The sequence below is a fragment of the Macadamia integrifolia genome, unplaced genomic scaffold, assembly GCF_013358625.1.
Source record: "Macadamia integrifolia cultivar HAES 741 unplaced genomic scaffold, SCU_Mint_v3 scaffold1130, whole genome shotgun sequence".
Lineage (NCBI taxonomy): Eukaryota > Viridiplantae > Streptophyta > Magnoliopsida > Proteales > Proteaceae > Macadamia > Macadamia integrifolia.
Genome location: NW_024868095.1, coordinates 151723 through 169890, shown reverse-complemented (window position 1 = coordinate 169890; position 18168 = coordinate 151723). Strand labels below are relative to the sequence as shown.

At 38.1% G+C, this 18168-nt stretch overlaps 1 protein-coding gene across 4 annotated transcripts in view; it reads left to right on the top strand.

The window, feature by feature from the left end:
- LOC122062862 (AMP deaminase-like) overlaps window positions 1-18168 on the top strand; it is a 68744-nt gene that overhangs the window by 2012 nt on the left and 48564 nt on the right. For 2 of the 4 annotated variants that reach the window (XM_042626528.1, XM_042626531.1), the window contains exons 2-10: window positions 30-229; window positions 1106-1289; window positions 12324-12502; window positions 12651-12702; window positions 12856-12983; window positions 13082-13261; window positions 13443-13510; window positions 13594-13736; window positions 17629-17690. In XM_042626528.1, the coding sequence (XP_042482462.1) occupies window positions 30-229; window positions 1106-1289; window positions 12324-12502; window positions 12651-12702; window positions 12856-12983; window positions 13082-13261; window positions 13443-13510; window positions 13594-13736; window positions 17629-17690 (1196 nt within the window). The remainder of the gene's footprint in view (window positions 1-29; window positions 230-1105; window positions 1290-12323; window positions 12503-12650; window positions 12703-12855; window positions 12984-13081; window positions 13262-13442; window positions 13511-13593; window positions 13737-17628; window positions 17691-18168) is intronic. The other 2 variants (XM_042626530.1, XM_042626529.1) reach the window with 2 other exon arrangements.

Below are 18168 nucleotides of genomic sequence, written 5' to 3'. Positions count from 1 at the left end.
CCCCCCCCCCCCTGTTTTCCAATATGCAGGCAGCAATCAATGTTTAGGCTGTTCTGGTTCCAATAAGAATATGACAACCACATGTAGGCCGATGACACCCAAATCCCCAGGTCGAAATGCATTTGAACATGTGGAGGACTCTGATGACGGAGGCTATGAACTTGCAAGTGACGATGACAACTATTTCAACCCTAATAATGAAAATTCTACTCAAGTGGATGGTATAAATGTGCGTGTATTTACAAACCTCTGCCTTCTTATTACATATTCGAGCAATTCATGGTCAGATGAATTTTCTTTTATTTCTTAGATAGAAATATTGTAGCCAGTTTCTCTTAAACTTATTAGTATGGTATATACTTATTAATAGTTTTTATGGTGACATCAGGTCTTGGAAACAATTATGAGATATAGCCTGCTACATAATTTTCAATACTTACTCCATCTAAGTTTTAACTATGAATAGTCTGTGCATATACTCCATCTAAGTTTTAAATATGAATAGTCTGTGCATACCAGAATATACATATTGATTATCTTAATACTGTTTTAAAAAACTTTGTATGCTTTCATTTTGGCAAACATTTACTCCATAGACTTTGACATAAGCTTCTTTACTTGACTCAACTTTTTGAGTCACATGGCATGTCTGTTGGGGCCCAAATTTTGTCAACAGGTAGAGCAAGGTCCCTGCTCATATATCAAGTTTCAGCTGAAGCAAAATTATCCAAATGGCAAAATAAAGTTTTGAAAATCAGGACCACCAAGAGGGTGCACACCAAGACAGGGACTACTAAAAGGGTGCATACCAACAAGAGATGCATGCCAATAGATGGGGGTTTATATGATTGAATTTGGCTCTAAAGTTTGATGTGTGGGCCTTGCCTATCTATCTAGCAGTTGGAATTGCCACAGTCCTGCCATGCGGCAGAGCTAGGTGGACTGTCAAGACAAGCTTCTCTTCACTGGATCTTGTAAAGGACATTATTCTGTTTTGGTTTTGAGAATGGAAGAATCAGATGAAGAACTTTTTTTTCCCCCTTTTTGCGATAATAAATGGAATAATTAGATACTATTAGTCTATTACTTATTGATGATGTAACAGACTGCAGATCCAAATATTCGAGATTCATTAGTTGCTTCGTTTGAAGTAGAGGTTGCTAATTCAGCTCAAGACCAGAAATATGGAGCAACTGTACGTAAATCAACTTCTAATGCAGATTTGAAAGGAAATCAAGAGGTAGAGACAGCTGCTTCCATTGTGTCACCCCTGAAAACTGCAGCACATGGTATTCTCAACTTCTTCTGTTCGACTGATGTTATGGATAGAGATTATTTCTGTTCCTTTACTACAATTATTATCTACGGTAGTCCTTAGTGCTTTTGCATATAATAATTCCATTCTTTATATGCATCTGTTAAAGTCTTAAATGAAATAGACCTATCTAGCAAATTCTAATCTTGACATGGTCAATATATTTTTATTATTTACTTTTATGGGTTCTATTTTTATATAAAAGAAAATACTATTGGTTTAACTAGATCAGTTGAAATTCAACGCCTTTTTTTCATCTTTGGTTATTCAAAATCTGTATGTCAGCATTTGTCATCAACCTTCATGGCTTTGTTTAGCTGCAAAGCTTTAGGACTTTCTCATCTGGAGAAGCAGAAAGGTATTTGAATTTGATGTGTTTCTATGGTATTCTATTCACTGTGATAATGTTGTGGTTTTGCTTGAACCCAAGGTTTGCTTCTGGGGTGTTTTGTAGTTGTTGTTGGGATGTTGCTTCCTAGTTGCATTCCTTTGGTTAGTGGGTACATTTGTTAACAACAAGAATTAGGACTGAATGCTTGGATGGTTATGAGTCCAGCCGAGCTCTTTATTTATAATAAAAGAAGAGAGAAGAGAATTACAAATATACCCCTCCTCATAATTGACTAATTAATGAGTCGGCTAGAGGGGGAAAAGCCCAGTATGCCCCTTCGGCATACAATACATAATTCGACACTCTCCCTCAAGTTAGAGTATAGATGTCACTAATGCCCAACTTGAGCAAATTAGGATGAAAAATCTTTCCACCCAATCCCTTAGTGAAGACATCAGCCAACTGATCTCTAGACTTCACGAAGGAAACACAAATCAGTCCACTTTCTAGTTTCTCCTCAATGAAGTGTCAATCAATCTCCACATACTTGGTACGGTCATGCTATATTGGGTTATGAGCAATGCTTATCACTGCTTGTTATAACAATGCAACATCATTTGAAGACGAGCATGAACACCTAGGTCTTGGAGTAAGCTTCTAAGCCACCATAATTCACAGATTCCTCGTGCCATAGTGCAGAACTTTGCTTCAGCACTAGACCTTGTCACCACATTTTGCTTCTTGTTGCGCCACGTGTCAAGGTTACTGCCTACAAATGTAACATATCATGAAGTAGACTTCTATCAAGAGATCCACCCCAATCAGCAATGGTGTAGGCCTTAACTCGAAGATAATCATGAGGAAATAGAAGAATCACATTTCCAAGAATTGACTTCAGATAGGGAAGAATATGAAGAATAGCCTCCATATGAGTGGAATAAGGGTCATACATGAATTGGTTGACCAAACCCCCTGTAAAAGCAATATCTAGCTTTGTGTGTGAGAGAAATTATTTTCCCACCAACTGCTGATAGCGACCCTTATAAACTGGTTTAACTTCTTTAATGGGATAGCCTTAGGGAAGAGAAGGAAAAACGCACAAAGAGGGGGAATGGGATCACATACAACGCACAAATTCACTAATTCTAAAATAAAATTCACTCTAATCTCAAACATTGAGTTTATGCAAGTATATAAAGGGAAATAATAAGATTACTCCTACTTAGACTCTAACACTGAAATAGAATCCTATTTCACTATTTCCTACGTATCCTACTTAAAGACAAACATGAGAAATAAAAGACAGTATTAAACTAAACTACTTTCAACCCTTGTTGGACCGGTTCTTCTTGGCCCTTGGCTTCTACAGTCGGTCATGTTGGTCCAACCAGTTAAGTGCAGCTATATCTACATCAACTCTCCTCTTCTAAGAAGAACTTGACTCCATTGAGTTTGGATGAGGTCCAAGAATGCCGTCAGAGTCAATGCGCTTGATGAGAAAAGTACCAACTGTCCTCTTAAGTTTGGGCAGGGGACGATCCTTTGTTGGAAGGAACTTCATCTCAATGCCACCATGTTGAAAAGAATATGTATTTTCATATCCACAGTGCTTGGCTTTCTTGTCGAACAACCATGGGCGCCCCAGAAGAATGTGACAGACTTTCAGAGGGAGAACATCACACTAAACCTGATCAATCAGTCCACCAATGGAATACGTGAGCAAACACCTTTCATGAATTTTCAGATTATTGCTGTTCACCCACCCAACCTTATAGGGGTTCGTATGAGGCTCAGTTTTCAGACCCAACTTGCGAACATCTTCAGCAATATTGGTACAACTGCCGGGGTCAATCACCATATTACATAAACTGTCATTGCATCGCACCTTGGTCTGAAAGATACTATTACGGTGCCAATCGTCCTTGGGAATCTTCTGTGTAGTTAAAAGATGACTAATCACATAGAACGGTTGAGGCTCACCATCACTGTCACCACCATTGATCTCATTAGGCTCACGATCACATTCAACCTCCAGATTTATTGTTCCTGTTTTCAGTTGCTCTTCTGGTGCATAGGGTATAAAATTATCCTTGTCAATGTATGCTAACAACTGGTTAGGACATTGATTAGTTCGATGCCCATACCTCTTGCATGAGAAACATTGGATAGCCTCCTTTGAAAATACTGAGCTCCTGCCATAACCACGCTGAGGTGAGGAGTATGGATGATTAGGCCGTGAAGATGACATGTCTAAATCACGAAGAGGTCGAGAATACGGTCGGTTGGGTCGTGAAGATGCTATAGATGAAGCACTAGCCTTTGGTCTGTTGATTGATTTTTCATATGGGGATGACTATGGCTGAATAGAAGTAGAATCCCTAGGAAAAGTATCTATAATGGTTTCCGATTGTATGGACGTTTCAGACTTTCCTCGACCTGATATGCTACTTGTACGACATCTTCCATTGTAGGTAGTCTGCTAGATGCGAGGGTAACACTAAGTTGAGGGTGCAAATCATTGTGGAATTGTGCTATAAATACTTTTCATCGCACTCAAAATCAGAACGAGTGGCCAAATAATAAAATCTAGCCACATACTCTCCAACTGTCAAATTCTCCTGTTTCAACTGTGAAAACCAGAGATGCATACGTTGCTTGTAATCAAAAGGCAAGAATCTCCGGTTTATGACTTCATGCATTTCAGCCCAAGTAGTGACTAAACCGATGCCTCGGGTTCGGTTCTGTTCTGTTGCTGTTGCTGTTGCTGTTGCTTGATCCACCAGACTCGAGCCGTGCCTTTCAGTTTGGCCTCTGCAAATAGAATCTTTTGGGCCTCAATCAACTTGTACCATCTGAAGAATGTCTCCAAGCTATGAATCCAGTCAAGGTACAGTTCTGGATTGTTGTCTTCGTAAAAGTCAAGGAGATCCAATCTTGTTGCTCTTTCTGTTCCATCATCATATCTACCAGTTCCATATGGTTGTGGAAGTGGCAATGGCGGTGGTGATAGTGGTAGTGACGGATCCTGTGGAGTGGTGTTGGAAGAATCCCCAGATTGAATATGACTCTTTCCTCTATCTGTTGCCACCAAACGATCAATAGAAGCTTGCATGGATTCCATCATTGTCTTAAGAGCTTCAATTTTTGAATAAGTTTCTCCTTTATAGGAGTTTAGCTATTGAACGACTTCACTAATGGCTACCATGGTGGAGATGGGCAAGATTACACTCAAATATGATGGCAAAATAGTAAATAAAGGAGGTTTGAAGAGCAATGGTAGAATGGGTAATAACTCTTTCTTTTTTTTTTTTAAGGGATGGCAGAACTGTAAATACTGAAATTCAATTTAAGTCACAAAGGGGTGTGTCACGTGTGGGGCAGGGGTCTAATTGAAAATAAGGAAAAATATGGAATAAAAGGGATGAGAGGTAATGGGAAGGGGTAGTATGGGAAATAAGTAAAACTAAAGAGGGGTAATTCTGGAAAAGAGGAAGTAGAAAAGAGAAAATAAATTAATCGATGGGGATTTGAGATACCGTAGGTCCGTAACCAACAAGAAGGCCTCTGCGATGGGTTCAGGCGATAGGAGAAATCAGGAACCAGGTGTGTCGCCACTTTTCTCTCTTCTCGTCTTCTCTTCTCCTTCTTCTTCTCATCTTCTCTTCTCTTTTGCATTGCTTTTTTTCTTCTTCTTCTGTTTCTTTCTTTTTTTTTCTTTTCTTTTCCGTTGGAACCTTAGAGAGGGGTTCGACTGATGGTTCTGGTTTTCTATTCTCTTTTCTCCTTCTGTCCTTTCTCTTTGCTGGACTGTTTCCCTTTTTTTTTTTTTTTTTTCCTTCTTCCTTTGATTCTGCTTGCTCTTGTTGCTTCCCCTCTTCGTTTGACCCTCTTTTTTTTTTCACTTGTTGCTGGCGGAACCAAGGGGGATCGATTATGATCCCTCTCTCTCTTTTCACTTGTTGCTGGTGGAAGGGAAAGAGGAGGCGGTGGGGCAGGGAGGGTCTCTACTTCTCCGGACAGAATCGACCTTTTTTTTTTGTTCTCAGTCTCTATAGAACCGAAACAGAGAATGGGGAAGGGAAGAACAAGATGGAAGGAAGATGGGGAATGGGGATCTTTGGCTTTGATACCAAATTGATGGGGTAGCCTTAGGGAAGAGAGGGAAAAACGCACAAAGTGGGGGAAGGGGATCACACACAACGCACAAATTCACTAATTGTAAAATAAAATTCACTCTAATCTCAAACATTGAGTTTATGTAAGTATATAAAGGGAAAATAATAAGACTACTCCTACTTAGACTCTAACACTGAAACAGAATCCTATTTCATTATTTCCTACGTATCCTACTCAAAGACAAACATGAGAAATAAAGGACATAGTATTAAACTAAATTACTTCCAACCCTTGTTGGACCAAAAACCTGGGTTGGACCAGATCTTCTTGGCCCTTGGCTTCCACAGCTGGTCATGCTGGTCTAACCAGGTAAGTGCAATTGTCTCTGCATCATTCTTTGTCCTTGAGTCGAGTATCAGCTTCCTGAGTTGTGTCACAAGGATGATAGCACAACAAACTAGTCTCAGATAAAAGATCAAGGACATCCTTCTTTTGAGAGAGAAAGATGCTTTTTGAAGACCGAGCAACTTCAATCCTGAGAAAGTACTTTAGTTTCCTGAATTCTTTATTTCAAATTCTTGTCCCAGAAAATTCATGAGAGAGGAGATCTTATCAACATCATTTCCAGTCACTACAATATCATCAACATAGACTATGAGGATAGTGACCTTATCGCTAGATCTTTTAATGAATAAGGCATAATCGGCATTACTTTGTTTATACCTTGCATACATTGTAGCCTTTTGAAACTTGCCAAACCAAGCCCGAGGAGACTGCTTCAGCCTATAGAGTGCACACTTCAGTTTACAGATTTTGCCATGATTCTTGTCATATGAAAAACCTGGACGAATATCCATATATACCTCCTCAAGTTCTCCGTAAAGAAAAGCATTCTTGACATCAAACTACTATAGATCCTATTCTAGATTAACAACATATGATAATGGAGCTCGAATGGTATTTAGTTTTGCAACTGGGGCAAAGGTCTCCTGGTTGTCGATCCCATAAGTTTAGCGATAAGCCTTACTTTATATTTTTGACTATTGTACGATTTATCTTCTGCTTGATCACAAATATCCATTTACAGCCAATTGGTCTCTTTCCTGAAGGATGTACTACTAGATCCCATGTATCATTTTTCTTCAAGGCTTTCATTTCTTCCATCATAGAGTCTTTCCACTTTGTGTCTTTAAAGGCCTCTTGCCACTTTTGTGGGATAGAAATAGAGGAAAGAGAGGACACAAAAGCATGATAGGAAGGAGAAAGGGAATCATAAGAGACAACATGAGATATGGGGTGTTGAATACAAGTTCTAATACTTTAGTGAAGAGTTATAGGTAACTCAAAAGAAGACTTGGGAGAAGAAATCTTGCCAAATGGAGTAGTTGGCTCTGGATCAAGGGATGGCAATGGGATGAGTAATGGTGTTGTAGTGGTGCTGGTCTCAATTTTATTGCCCTTGCCTTTCGTTCAACTCCTCCGATAGACTTGAAGATTGTGTCATCAATCTTCTTCTGGATTTGAACTTGAACCATATCTAGATCAATCTTGCCCTAAACCTGACTTGGAGTCTCTCCCTAAGCTTGAACATGTGCCTCGTATGATGGAACGGAAAGTAGAGGTGGAGAAAGAATTGACACATCTTCATGATCCATGCTACCAGACTCCCGCTAAATAGGTGGTGATAAGTAGTGAGATAGGGACTTATGAAAGACAATGTCCATAGTCCAAGGTACACTTTGTTGGAGGATGATAGCACTTGTGGCCTTTCTGAGTGGCCGGGTAACCTAGAAAGATACATTTAAGGTTGCGGGTTTCTAGCTTCCCAGGAGAATGATGATTTCAAGTATAACACAACTGAAGATCTTACGGGAAGAATAAAGGAGGAAGACCTATGTAAAACATCAACCAGGGCACAAGAATCCAAAATTCATGTCAGCATGTGATTGATAAGATAGGCAGTGATAAGGACAACATCACTCTAATATTGAGAAAGAACATGACATGCAAACATGAGGGCCCTAGCCACTTCCAGCAGGTGGCGATTCTTCCTTTCAGCCACCCCATTTTGAGCAGGGGTATCGCCACAACTGGTCTGGTGAAGAATCCCATGATCAGCCAAATAAGTTTGGAACTGTCCCTCGAGTATTCTTTGCCATAATCATTGTGGAGAATTTTAAGAGATGCATTGAACTGAGTCTGAACAATTTTTAGTTTGTTTAGCTAAAAAACAAGCCTCACAAATGAACTCATCCTTATTACATTGTTTAATTGAGGAAAACATGAGATAAAGTGCTAATAGGATGCCCCAATCGACAGTGTCATTGATGAAGGTCAGAGGAGGGTGAGTTAAGCCGATAAACTTAAGGTAATGCGGCAATAGTAGAGGAACCGTCTTCGAGCAAATAAAGACCACCATGTACCTTAACACATCCAATCGTCTTCTATGTCACCAGATACTAGAAGACACAATATGATGGAAAGAAGATTACTTTACAGTTTATCTCTGGTAAAACTACTAATAGAGAGAAGATTAGTAGTAAAATTAGTATATGCAAAATAGAAGATAAAGTAAGAGATGGAGAGTAGCAAATAGAACCCTTTCCAGATACAGAAGAGGGGGACCTGCTACACAGACTTTGTCTTTTCCTGATGAAGGAGAATACGAGTGAAATAGACTGGAAGATTCAGTCATATGATCAGTGGCACCGAAATCAATGATCTAGGAACTGGAGACTACCGATGCTTAATGACCACTGAAAGGAATACTTGAATAAGCAAAGTTTGAACCTAAAGGTGCAAAGACAAGTGCATATGATGCTGCAGTGGCAGTAGAGGAAGCCTTTAGCAGTTGATGAAAAGTCTACAGTTCATCCTGAGAAAGACCAATATCTATAGAAGTGGAAGTGGCAACCATCTCAGTATGGTTCGCTTTGTTTTTGGATTTACCACGACCACGCTTGGCCTGAAAATCAGCAGGTTTAGATGAAGCTTCCAATAGGTAGCCTTAGTGTGCCACTGGCTTGTTGCACTGTTCACATTTAACAATCTCCCTCATTGGAACTATCACCTGTATGTGGAACCCCATTAGAGGTGGGAATAGGATTAGGGACAGTTTGTAAAGCAGATCGATTTGTAGTGGTAGAATGAAGCATTGCTGATTGGCGGCTCTCCTCAGTATGGACCAAAGCATAGGATTGCTCTAGAGGAGGAAACAGAGATCTGCTAAGGACCTGAATGTGAATATCTAGCAAAAACATCATAGGCCCAAATCTTGTCAACATGTTTGCAGTGCAGCAATTTCAGTTGCATTCTCGAGGTAAGGCTACGTAGTTTCCCCCCCCTGAACCGCGCACATGCGGAGTCTCATGCACCGGGTATGCCCTTTTTTAGGTGGGATGATAATCAGCATAATGATCAAACTCTTGCCATAGATTGTAGAGCTCGGCATAGTACTGAGACAACTACTCCTCGGTATCATTCCCTACTTGACCATAAGTGTCCTTTGCAGCTGTCCAAATTTGAGTAGTAGTGTGTAATAGTAAATAACCTTTGGCAATATTAGGTTGCATGGAATTAAGCAAGAAGGACATCACCAGAGAATCATTAGAGATCCATTGATCTTGAGGAGAACCTGCTTTAGAGGGCTTCATAGTGGTACCAGTAATATGTCCTGTAAGGCCACAACCAACAATTGTCGAATAAGTTGATAGAGACTAAATCAGGTAGTTGGTTCCATCAAACTTGATGGAGGTAGTAGCAGCAGCAAAAGGGAGGTACTCATGATGACCATGTGATAAGCACAATAATGTGTGAAATCTTAGGGATATAAGTGTACATTTTGCCCCACTTTGGATAGTACTACTTTTATTTTTATTTTTTTTTAGTTTCCAAGTCTACAAGAGAAAGTACTTAAAGTGAATCAAGAACCAGTCCAAAGGTGGGACCCACTCATTGGTACCACATCCTCTCTCCTACAAAATCCTGAAGATTATTTTGTCTCCTTGCCACCTCACAAGATCTTGAAGATGCTATGCAGAGATTCCTTTCTGATTTAATCAAGATTGCAAGATATTGGTGAATATTGTAAGGAAAGAATAGAATTTGTTAATTTTGGAAACAGATTCTCTCTTTCCTCACACAATATCTCAGAGAATGAGGATTTTTACCTAGATTTAGTTTTATTTTATTTTCTTTTTTTTCTTAAAGAAGACTTGTAGAAGGAAGGAGGCAAGAAAAAAACCCTATAAAGCCCCTTCCTCCCCCCTCCTATTTCATTATTCCCTTTAGTTTATTTTCTAGGTTATGCTTAGTTTTCTTCTCTCTCTCCCTCTCTCACTCTTTAGTTTTAGTTCTTCTCTATTTTTGCTTTAATCACTTTTGTAATAGTTTTTTATGTCAATTAATGTAAGCACTCTTTTATTCTTTTTCAGTCATTTATGTTTATGATTTATGCAATTGAGTTGTAATTTTTAAAGTTATAGTTCTAGGCTTAGATCTAGGTGACAAGATCACAAGCCATGGAGCATCTTTTTTTTCAAGTTCAGTTTTTTTTGTTTCAAGATTTGTTTTCTCTAGTACTAAAAATTTCAGATTTGGTTTATTCCAGATCTGGTTTTTAGTACTAGCAGTATCTCAAATCACCCAAGCTTTCAAGTTCAAGGGTTGAAGTTCAAGTAAGTAGGCTCTTTCAATAGTCTTCTCTCCCCCCTCTCATTCCCTCTTCTGACTACCCTTTCTTTCTTAATTTAGGATTTTAATTTCAGTCGTTACATTATTGCTATCCCTTTCTCCCAAGGTTCATGGTTAGTGTATGTATTGGCTTTGCCCTTCCTAACCATAGAACCATCAATTTATTACTTTTATTTTAATTGTCTCCCTTTCCCTATAGTCAAGTAGAGTAACCCTTGTAAGAGTGACTCTCTAGTCAAGTAGGGAAGCTCATATTATGATGCATCCCTCGGGCTAAGTAGAGAAACCTACTTGTGAGTCTCTCTCTAGCTTTCTCCCATTTCTTTTACTTTATTTTTATTTCAGCATTTTTTTCCTTTATTTTTTTTTTAATTGCGTGGGTTATTTATTTATTTAATTTTAATTGCGTGGCTTGCGTCTTTAAATTCTTAGATGACGAATGGTTAGGACGTTATTTTAGATACATATGTTTAGGACGGTCATTAGAATTAGATCACAACCATTAATCGGTTCACTTTCGCATTATTAAAAGAAATAAAAAAATAAAGTGACTGCTCTCCCTGTGTTCGACCCGTAGCTACACTGATCCGTACGCTTGGGGTTACATTTAAAATCTCAAACACCATGTCCATCAGAACCTGAAGTTGCAGTAGTCAAGTTTGACATAATGACAGGAGAAAAAGGGCAGAGCCAGCCAAATACCTACCCAAATATGGAGATTTCAGATATCTTCACATATAGCAATCAGAAAGAGCTCAAAACTGGATCGAGTTCTTCTCTAGGGAAGGTAAGTATCTCCTTCAAAAATCAGCTTCTTTTGACAAGGAATAGCTGAATTCGGTTGAGTAGGGTTTTGGGAGAAAACCCTAAAATTAGGTGAGATTGAAGACATCTCCAAATATAGCTGTCAGAAAGGGCCAAAAAATGGATCGAGTCCTTCACTAAAGGGAGGCAAGTATCTCATCCAAAAATCAGCCAATTTTGACTTGTAATGGCTGAACTCGATTTGTCAGGGTTTTTTCTGTGAAATCGATGACTGTAGCTCTCAATTGACTGCAGGACTTGATCTTCAATAAGTGAAGACTCGATCTTCAAACAAGAGAAGCAATGATTGCATAAGGTGGGCAGCAACTGTCAATCTTCGAAGAAAGCATATCATGCTTTGATGGAGGTAAGATAGAGGGCTGCAACTGGATCCATAAGAGATTACCTCATTAGTGCTGCCCTTCTAGGTAAGAGAGAACTGAGAGAGGGATGGAGGGCTATAAAGGAGAAAGAGAAGGTGGAAGGGGCTGTTTAGGTTAGAAGGGAGAATTTTGGGGAAATTTTAGGGGAGGAAATCACATGTTGAAAACCTAGATCAGAAGTTTGGCTTTGATACTATGTTAACAATAAGAACTTGGACTGAATGCCTGGATGGTTATGAGTCCAGCCACGCTCTTTATTTATAATATAAGAAGAGAGAATTACAAATATAACCCTCCTCATAACCGACTAATTAATGAGTCGGCTAGAGGGGGGAAAAGCTCAGTGTGCCCCTTCGGCATACAATACATAATTCAACAACCTCTATGGTTTTTGTTCGCCAGGTGTCTCATTATCCTAATTGTCTTCTTCTTTTTTTTCATCATGGGGCCCTCTTTTTGCACCTTTTGGGAGGATATGTGTTCTCAGTTCTATGTTGCTTACAAAAGCTTCTTATTAATTGTGTATTTAACAGTGTAGATTGGATCAATTACAGAATTTCCATTAAATATGGTTATCTACCTGCCAACTTGGTTGTTACATATGACTTTCTTATGTTGTTAATCAATTCTTTACTGAGCTAATATTCATTGAGTTTTCTCTCCTTGCAAAATTTTAAACTAGAAGCACCAAATGGAGAAGAAGAGGAGGTGCTAATGATGATTCGTGAATGCTTGGCTCTACGGGATAGATATGTTTTTCGGGAACATGTTGCACCATGGATGGATGGAACTGTTATACAGTCTCACTCAAAAGAGCTGCAAACTGATCCTTTTCATTTTGAACCTGTTGAACCAACTGCAGTGAGTATGCAAATTATGTGAATTTTCCAACAGTAAAATTCAGCCATTCCTCTTTTTGATTTTTCACTACCCCAACCAAAAAAAAAAAAAAAAAAAACCATTCATTGACTGGTCAAACTTTTATATGATCTTTTCATTTTGGATCCAGCACTATTTCAAGATGGAGGATGGGGTTGTACATGTTTATGCATGCAAGGATGGTAAGCATTGCTTGACTTTCCTCTGTCACTCTTGAAGAATGTATGTGTTGCGTCATCTAGTTCAGTATCGTGTGGCCATGCATATGGGCAAAGCTCTGTCTGTATTTTATTATAAAGTTTCAATATTTTATTTTTTTTATTTTTTTAATGCAGAAACCAGAGAACTTTACCCAGTTGCAAGTTCAACACAATTCTTCACTGATATGCATTATATACTAAGAGTTATATCTCAGGGAAATGCTCGCTCTGCATGCAATCATCGTCTGCGCTTTCTTGAGGAGGTAAACTTTTGATACTTCAATTTGTGTTTTCGCAAATGAATTGGAATCTCTTTAGTGTCATACACAAATACACTCTAACTTCATCACATGTCAAGCAGAAATTCCGTCTTCATCTGTTAATAAATGCAGATCGTGAATTCTTAGCTCAGAAAAGTGCACCTCACCGTGATTTCTACAACATTAGGAAAGTTGATACACATGTTCATCATTCTGCATGCATGAATCAGAAGCATCTTCTCCGCTTTATAAAGTCGAAACTGAGAAAAGAGCCTGATGAGGTGGAGTCTCTTTTTTTTTTTTTTTGGTCATGGTTTAATCTTCATTGAAGATGCTGTGCATGTTTTGGCTCTTCTTGAAGGGTCGAAATAAAATAATCCTGTTATGATCTGATTTAAAGAAAATTCCTTCTCATTTATTTTGATGATGCTTCTTAGCTGCATTCTTAATTTAATCATGCAGGTTGTCATATTTCGTGATGGAAAGTATCTCACTCTTAAAGAAGTTTTTGAGAGCTTAGACCTGACTGGGTACATATTCGAAATTCATTGAGCAATGTTCCTAGAAATTGAAAATTGCACCTCCATTTAATTCTTTGCAATGGCTTTGGCAGGCATGACCTCAATGTTGATCTCTTGGATGTACATGCAGATAAGAATACATTCCATCGCTTTGACAAATTTAATCTTAAGTATAATCCTTGCGGACAAAGCAGACTTAGAGAAATCTTCCTAAAGCAAGACAATCTTATCCAAGGTTTGTTGCATATTAATATTTATTGAAAAAAAAAAAAAAAAAAGAATTACTAGGTTGCTATGATTTTTCTTTCTCAGCTTAATATACTGCCTCACAAATATTTTTTTCTTTTCCTTTTATATTAAGTAAAAACATCTACAAAAGGACCTTCTATGCTGTTGAGCAAAAGCTCCTATAGATATGGAAAAAACCTCCAATAAGCATGGTTCAAGAACTCCGCAAAATCTCGCCAATATCTAGCTAATTTTGCCATTTTTTTTTTAACCGAAATGAAATCAGGGGCGAAATGGGAAATATGCAAGGTCTCGCTCAATATTTTGGCATTTTGCCAAAATTCCGGTGCCTTATGTATCGTTATGGCAAAATGATACAATCCTCTTGGTATTTAAGTACATGTCTCAAAAGATGGGGTCAAAATTTCGACCTCATCTCAGTGGGTTTTGCTGTTTCACCTCTACTTACTTGCAGAAGCTCAAAATGATCTCCAAGTTCGCATTTTTGCCACATCATCACCTCAAGGACAAGGACCACACTAGATTCAAGTCAAAGGACTGCCATTGGTGAAGATCTACATACATTCAAGGCTGTTTGATCATGGCATGGATTGAAGATCTACACACATTTAAGGCTGTTTGATCATGGCGTGGATGCATTATTACTTGTTTTAGTACCATACTCTGTCTTGTATTAGTAAAACAATGTGTAGAATAGGCAATATTTCATAAATTTTATAGAGCAATTTGACAGTTGCTTCCAAACAAAGCTTCAAAGTAACTTCAATAGATTTCAAACACTCTCAAATACTTGCTCACAAAGATCAAACAAAGAGAAGAGAAATAAATCGTAGATATATGTGGTTGGGGTGGACTTTCTCAATCCTGGATCTCTCACCCACAACTATCTCAGCTATTGAAACACAAACTCTCTCTCAGAATTTTGGAGCAAACATGACTGCAAATTTCATAAATCAATTTGTAAATCTTTGCAATACAAAGCTTTTATTTATAGTTGAGGCTAGGACTCAAATTACATAGAAAGTAATCAAATAAGAAACAAACAGAAAATAGAAACTATTGACTTGAGACCAAGGTTCGAAATCTCATTTCGTTTCGGTGTTTCAGTAATACCGAAATCTCGGCAAGATCTTTAGTTGGGTTATTTTTTTTTACTCCGTTGACTGTTTCGGTGATCAAACGGCCATATTATGACCTGAAACTTGGTGGGGAAGCTTGTTTTAAAGTTAATAAACATGCTTAGAGCTTAAATTTGTAAAAAATTAGAACATGACAGTGTTTTAGAGTTGCACCCTTGTTTGGCAGCAACCATTCAACTGTTCTGGGGATTTTATGAAATATTGCTAGAACAAGATTAATATGATAGTAAAACAAGTAAATAATGCATCTAAGTCATGATCAAAACATACCTCAACATTAATTAACTAATATTTAGAGTAGTAGAGTAATATACTATGCAACTTCCTAACTCTCAAGTCCCAACTAAAGGCATCCATTGAGTTCCATCAAAGCTATATTAAGCATAAAAAAATACATTTATGTTGATGGAAAATGTATTTTTTAAACCAGAAAAATAAAAAAATATATTTAAAAAAAAAAAAAATCAACTTTGTGAGGTCATAGATTGGCCTCTAATGTCTAACATATAAAAATATAATCCTATCCAACATGTATTTATGTTACTATTTAAAAAAAATGGTTCTGGGGAAAGTGGTTTATCTTTCCAAGGCTTGAAATGTGTAGATCTTCAACTTGGAGTGATCTTCAAGGCAATAAATGTGATGATGTGGCAAATTAGTGGACAATGGAGTGATTTTGTGTTCAAATGCAAGGAGGAGCCGAAATTTTGCCAAGATAGTTGAGTTGGAGGCGAAATTTTGACTCCCCCTCACGAGATTTGAGTCTTTATAAGCCGTGGTTGGTACCATTTTGGCAAGATACCGACATGGTACCGAAATTTTGGTATCTCGACCGAAATTTCGACCGAGATGATTACCTTTCTGCAATTCGTAGTACATCTCGACTCGGTTAAAAAAAAACATGAAATTTCTGAGATCTTGGTGAGATTTCGAACCATGCTTGAGACTAAAAACTACCAAATAACAATGCTTGCTCTCTAAGAAAAGAATAAAATAATGCTAGATCCTTCCAGAGAACCCAACCTTGGACTCAACCCTTGTCGTTGACCAAGTCAACCACTACAAGACAAAAATCCAGCTACAAGGGAAACCGATAGAGAAAAGAAGCTGTTTCTGGAAGCTTCTGGATCCCCCAATCGATGGCTGTTAGGCTTCTAGACGACACCATAAGAGACAAAAATAACATAGAAATATATCCAGTTCGATGGAGACTGATCTGAACCAGAACCGAAACCAAACTGGGCCAGAAATAGGCTGCTTGATAGACCTTACAGCTGGCCTGCTTGCTGTCCTTTCTTCCTCCTCCGATGTTGCAGTCCAAACTTAGGATCAGAAAGGTTATCTACACACCCTATTAGTAACAAATGCAGAACTATCCTTGGTCAAAGAGGCGGAGTCCGACTTTGCAAGGGAAGGAGAGAATTCTCCGAATCCGACAAAAAGCTTCATTCATTAACGACACTTTTTTTTCCAGTGAGTAGCTGACTTTTCACAGACTGAAATTCAGGATCTAAACCAGAGAGGAATTTAGCAACTTAGAACTCTACACTCTGAGGCTTAAGCATTTCAAGATCAGTTGATAAAAACTCAATTCTTCCCAAATGCCTTTAAGGGCATTGCGGTATTCACTAACGCCGATTTGCTGCCAGCTGCATGACCAGCAGCCTGTTAGGTCGCCATCTATGGTCGGCCGGCAGCCGCTTCACCGTTTCCCTCCGCAAGGCCAGCGCCCTCCGTCGCGGCTGTCACCTTTGCTAAGCTAGCTGGCCGCTTGGCCGTGGCCCTCAGCAAGGCCAGTCCCTTGCCGCCATGGCTTTCCTCGTGATGGTGGTGCTTTCTTAGTGGCCGAGAAGATGAAGAGATGAGATAGTTTGTTAGGGTTTGTGGAACCCTAATTGGAATTGACTTGGTTGCCCTTGCTTGTAATAGGCTTCCTTGTTTTGTATCTAGCCCATGTGGGCTTTTAGTTGTAATGGGCATGTTAGTGACTTGTTGAGTCTTTAAGCCCATGTGGGCCTTGGATGTAGTCCTTTATGGGGTTTTATTACCCATTGTAATTTCCCCTTTGGGGCTATACTCTCCCTCCCCTTCTTTTAATGCATTTATTATTCACCAAAAAAAATATATATATATATATATATAAATAATAAACATCAGACAAAATTTACCTAACTTCTGTTATACACTCAACTACTTAAATCTGAACTGTATCCTCCTAATCCCAAAAAAAAAAAAAAAACTGCTAAAACTTGCTTAGCATGCTTATAGCCTTCGAAAACAGTCCAAACGCATCTGAAGTTCTCAATTGCCTGAGTAATATATATTTTATTATAATAAACTAATAAATTAATGTTATTTATTATTTATTATATTTATTTTTTATCAGCTGTTCAAACATGCTTGATTGTAAGTTGCTGGGTTTGGGCATGCTATTCCCTTCTAATAATCAGCAGGCTCAGACTAGGTGTTGAAGGTGTAATATCCTAGCATTTTGGACAATAAGTTTTCTAGGTAGCAAAATAAGCATTCACATTATTAGGGGTCCTCATCTTATGGCGGATAAACCAATTTATGAGGTATCCCATTGTTTAATTCCTATATAATGGTTAGTGTTGTATGAAAATTTCTTCGTCGTTCTTTATGTAAGCATATTGTCGGTCCATTCATCTAGGAGTTTATTTAATTGAATTGAATTATGTACCATCGCAGTCATTTGCTTTTTTCAAATGAATATGTCAGGGCGTTTTTTGGCTGAAGTGACAAAGCAAGTTTTGTCTGATCTTGAAGCCAGTAAATACCAGGTATGGTCATTTATCATTTTAGACATTTTTTCATCCACTGCCCAAATATTTTTCCTGCTATGTTATGTTCTATATAAATTTGTGCATGATATGTTTTAGGTTGATGTATTTATTTCTGTACCATAGTTATCAATTCGGCCGAATAATTCGCGAATTATTTGGCCGAACCGAATTTTTCCGAATTTTATCAAAAATTCGGACCGAATCCGAATTAAAAATAAAATTCTTTAAAATTCGCGACTTTTTCCAAAATGAATATAAATTGCGAATAATTCGGACTGAATCCGAATTAAACCGAATTATTCGGTCCATTTAAACATTATTTAAAAAAAAAAACCAAAAATAAAAAATAAAAAAATAAAAAAACAAATTTTTTTTTTTAAAAACCCAAATAAGATTTTTTGACCGCTTTTTTGACCGAATCCTTAAATTAATCGTCCGAATTATTCCGAATAATTCTCCGTCCGAATAATTTCCG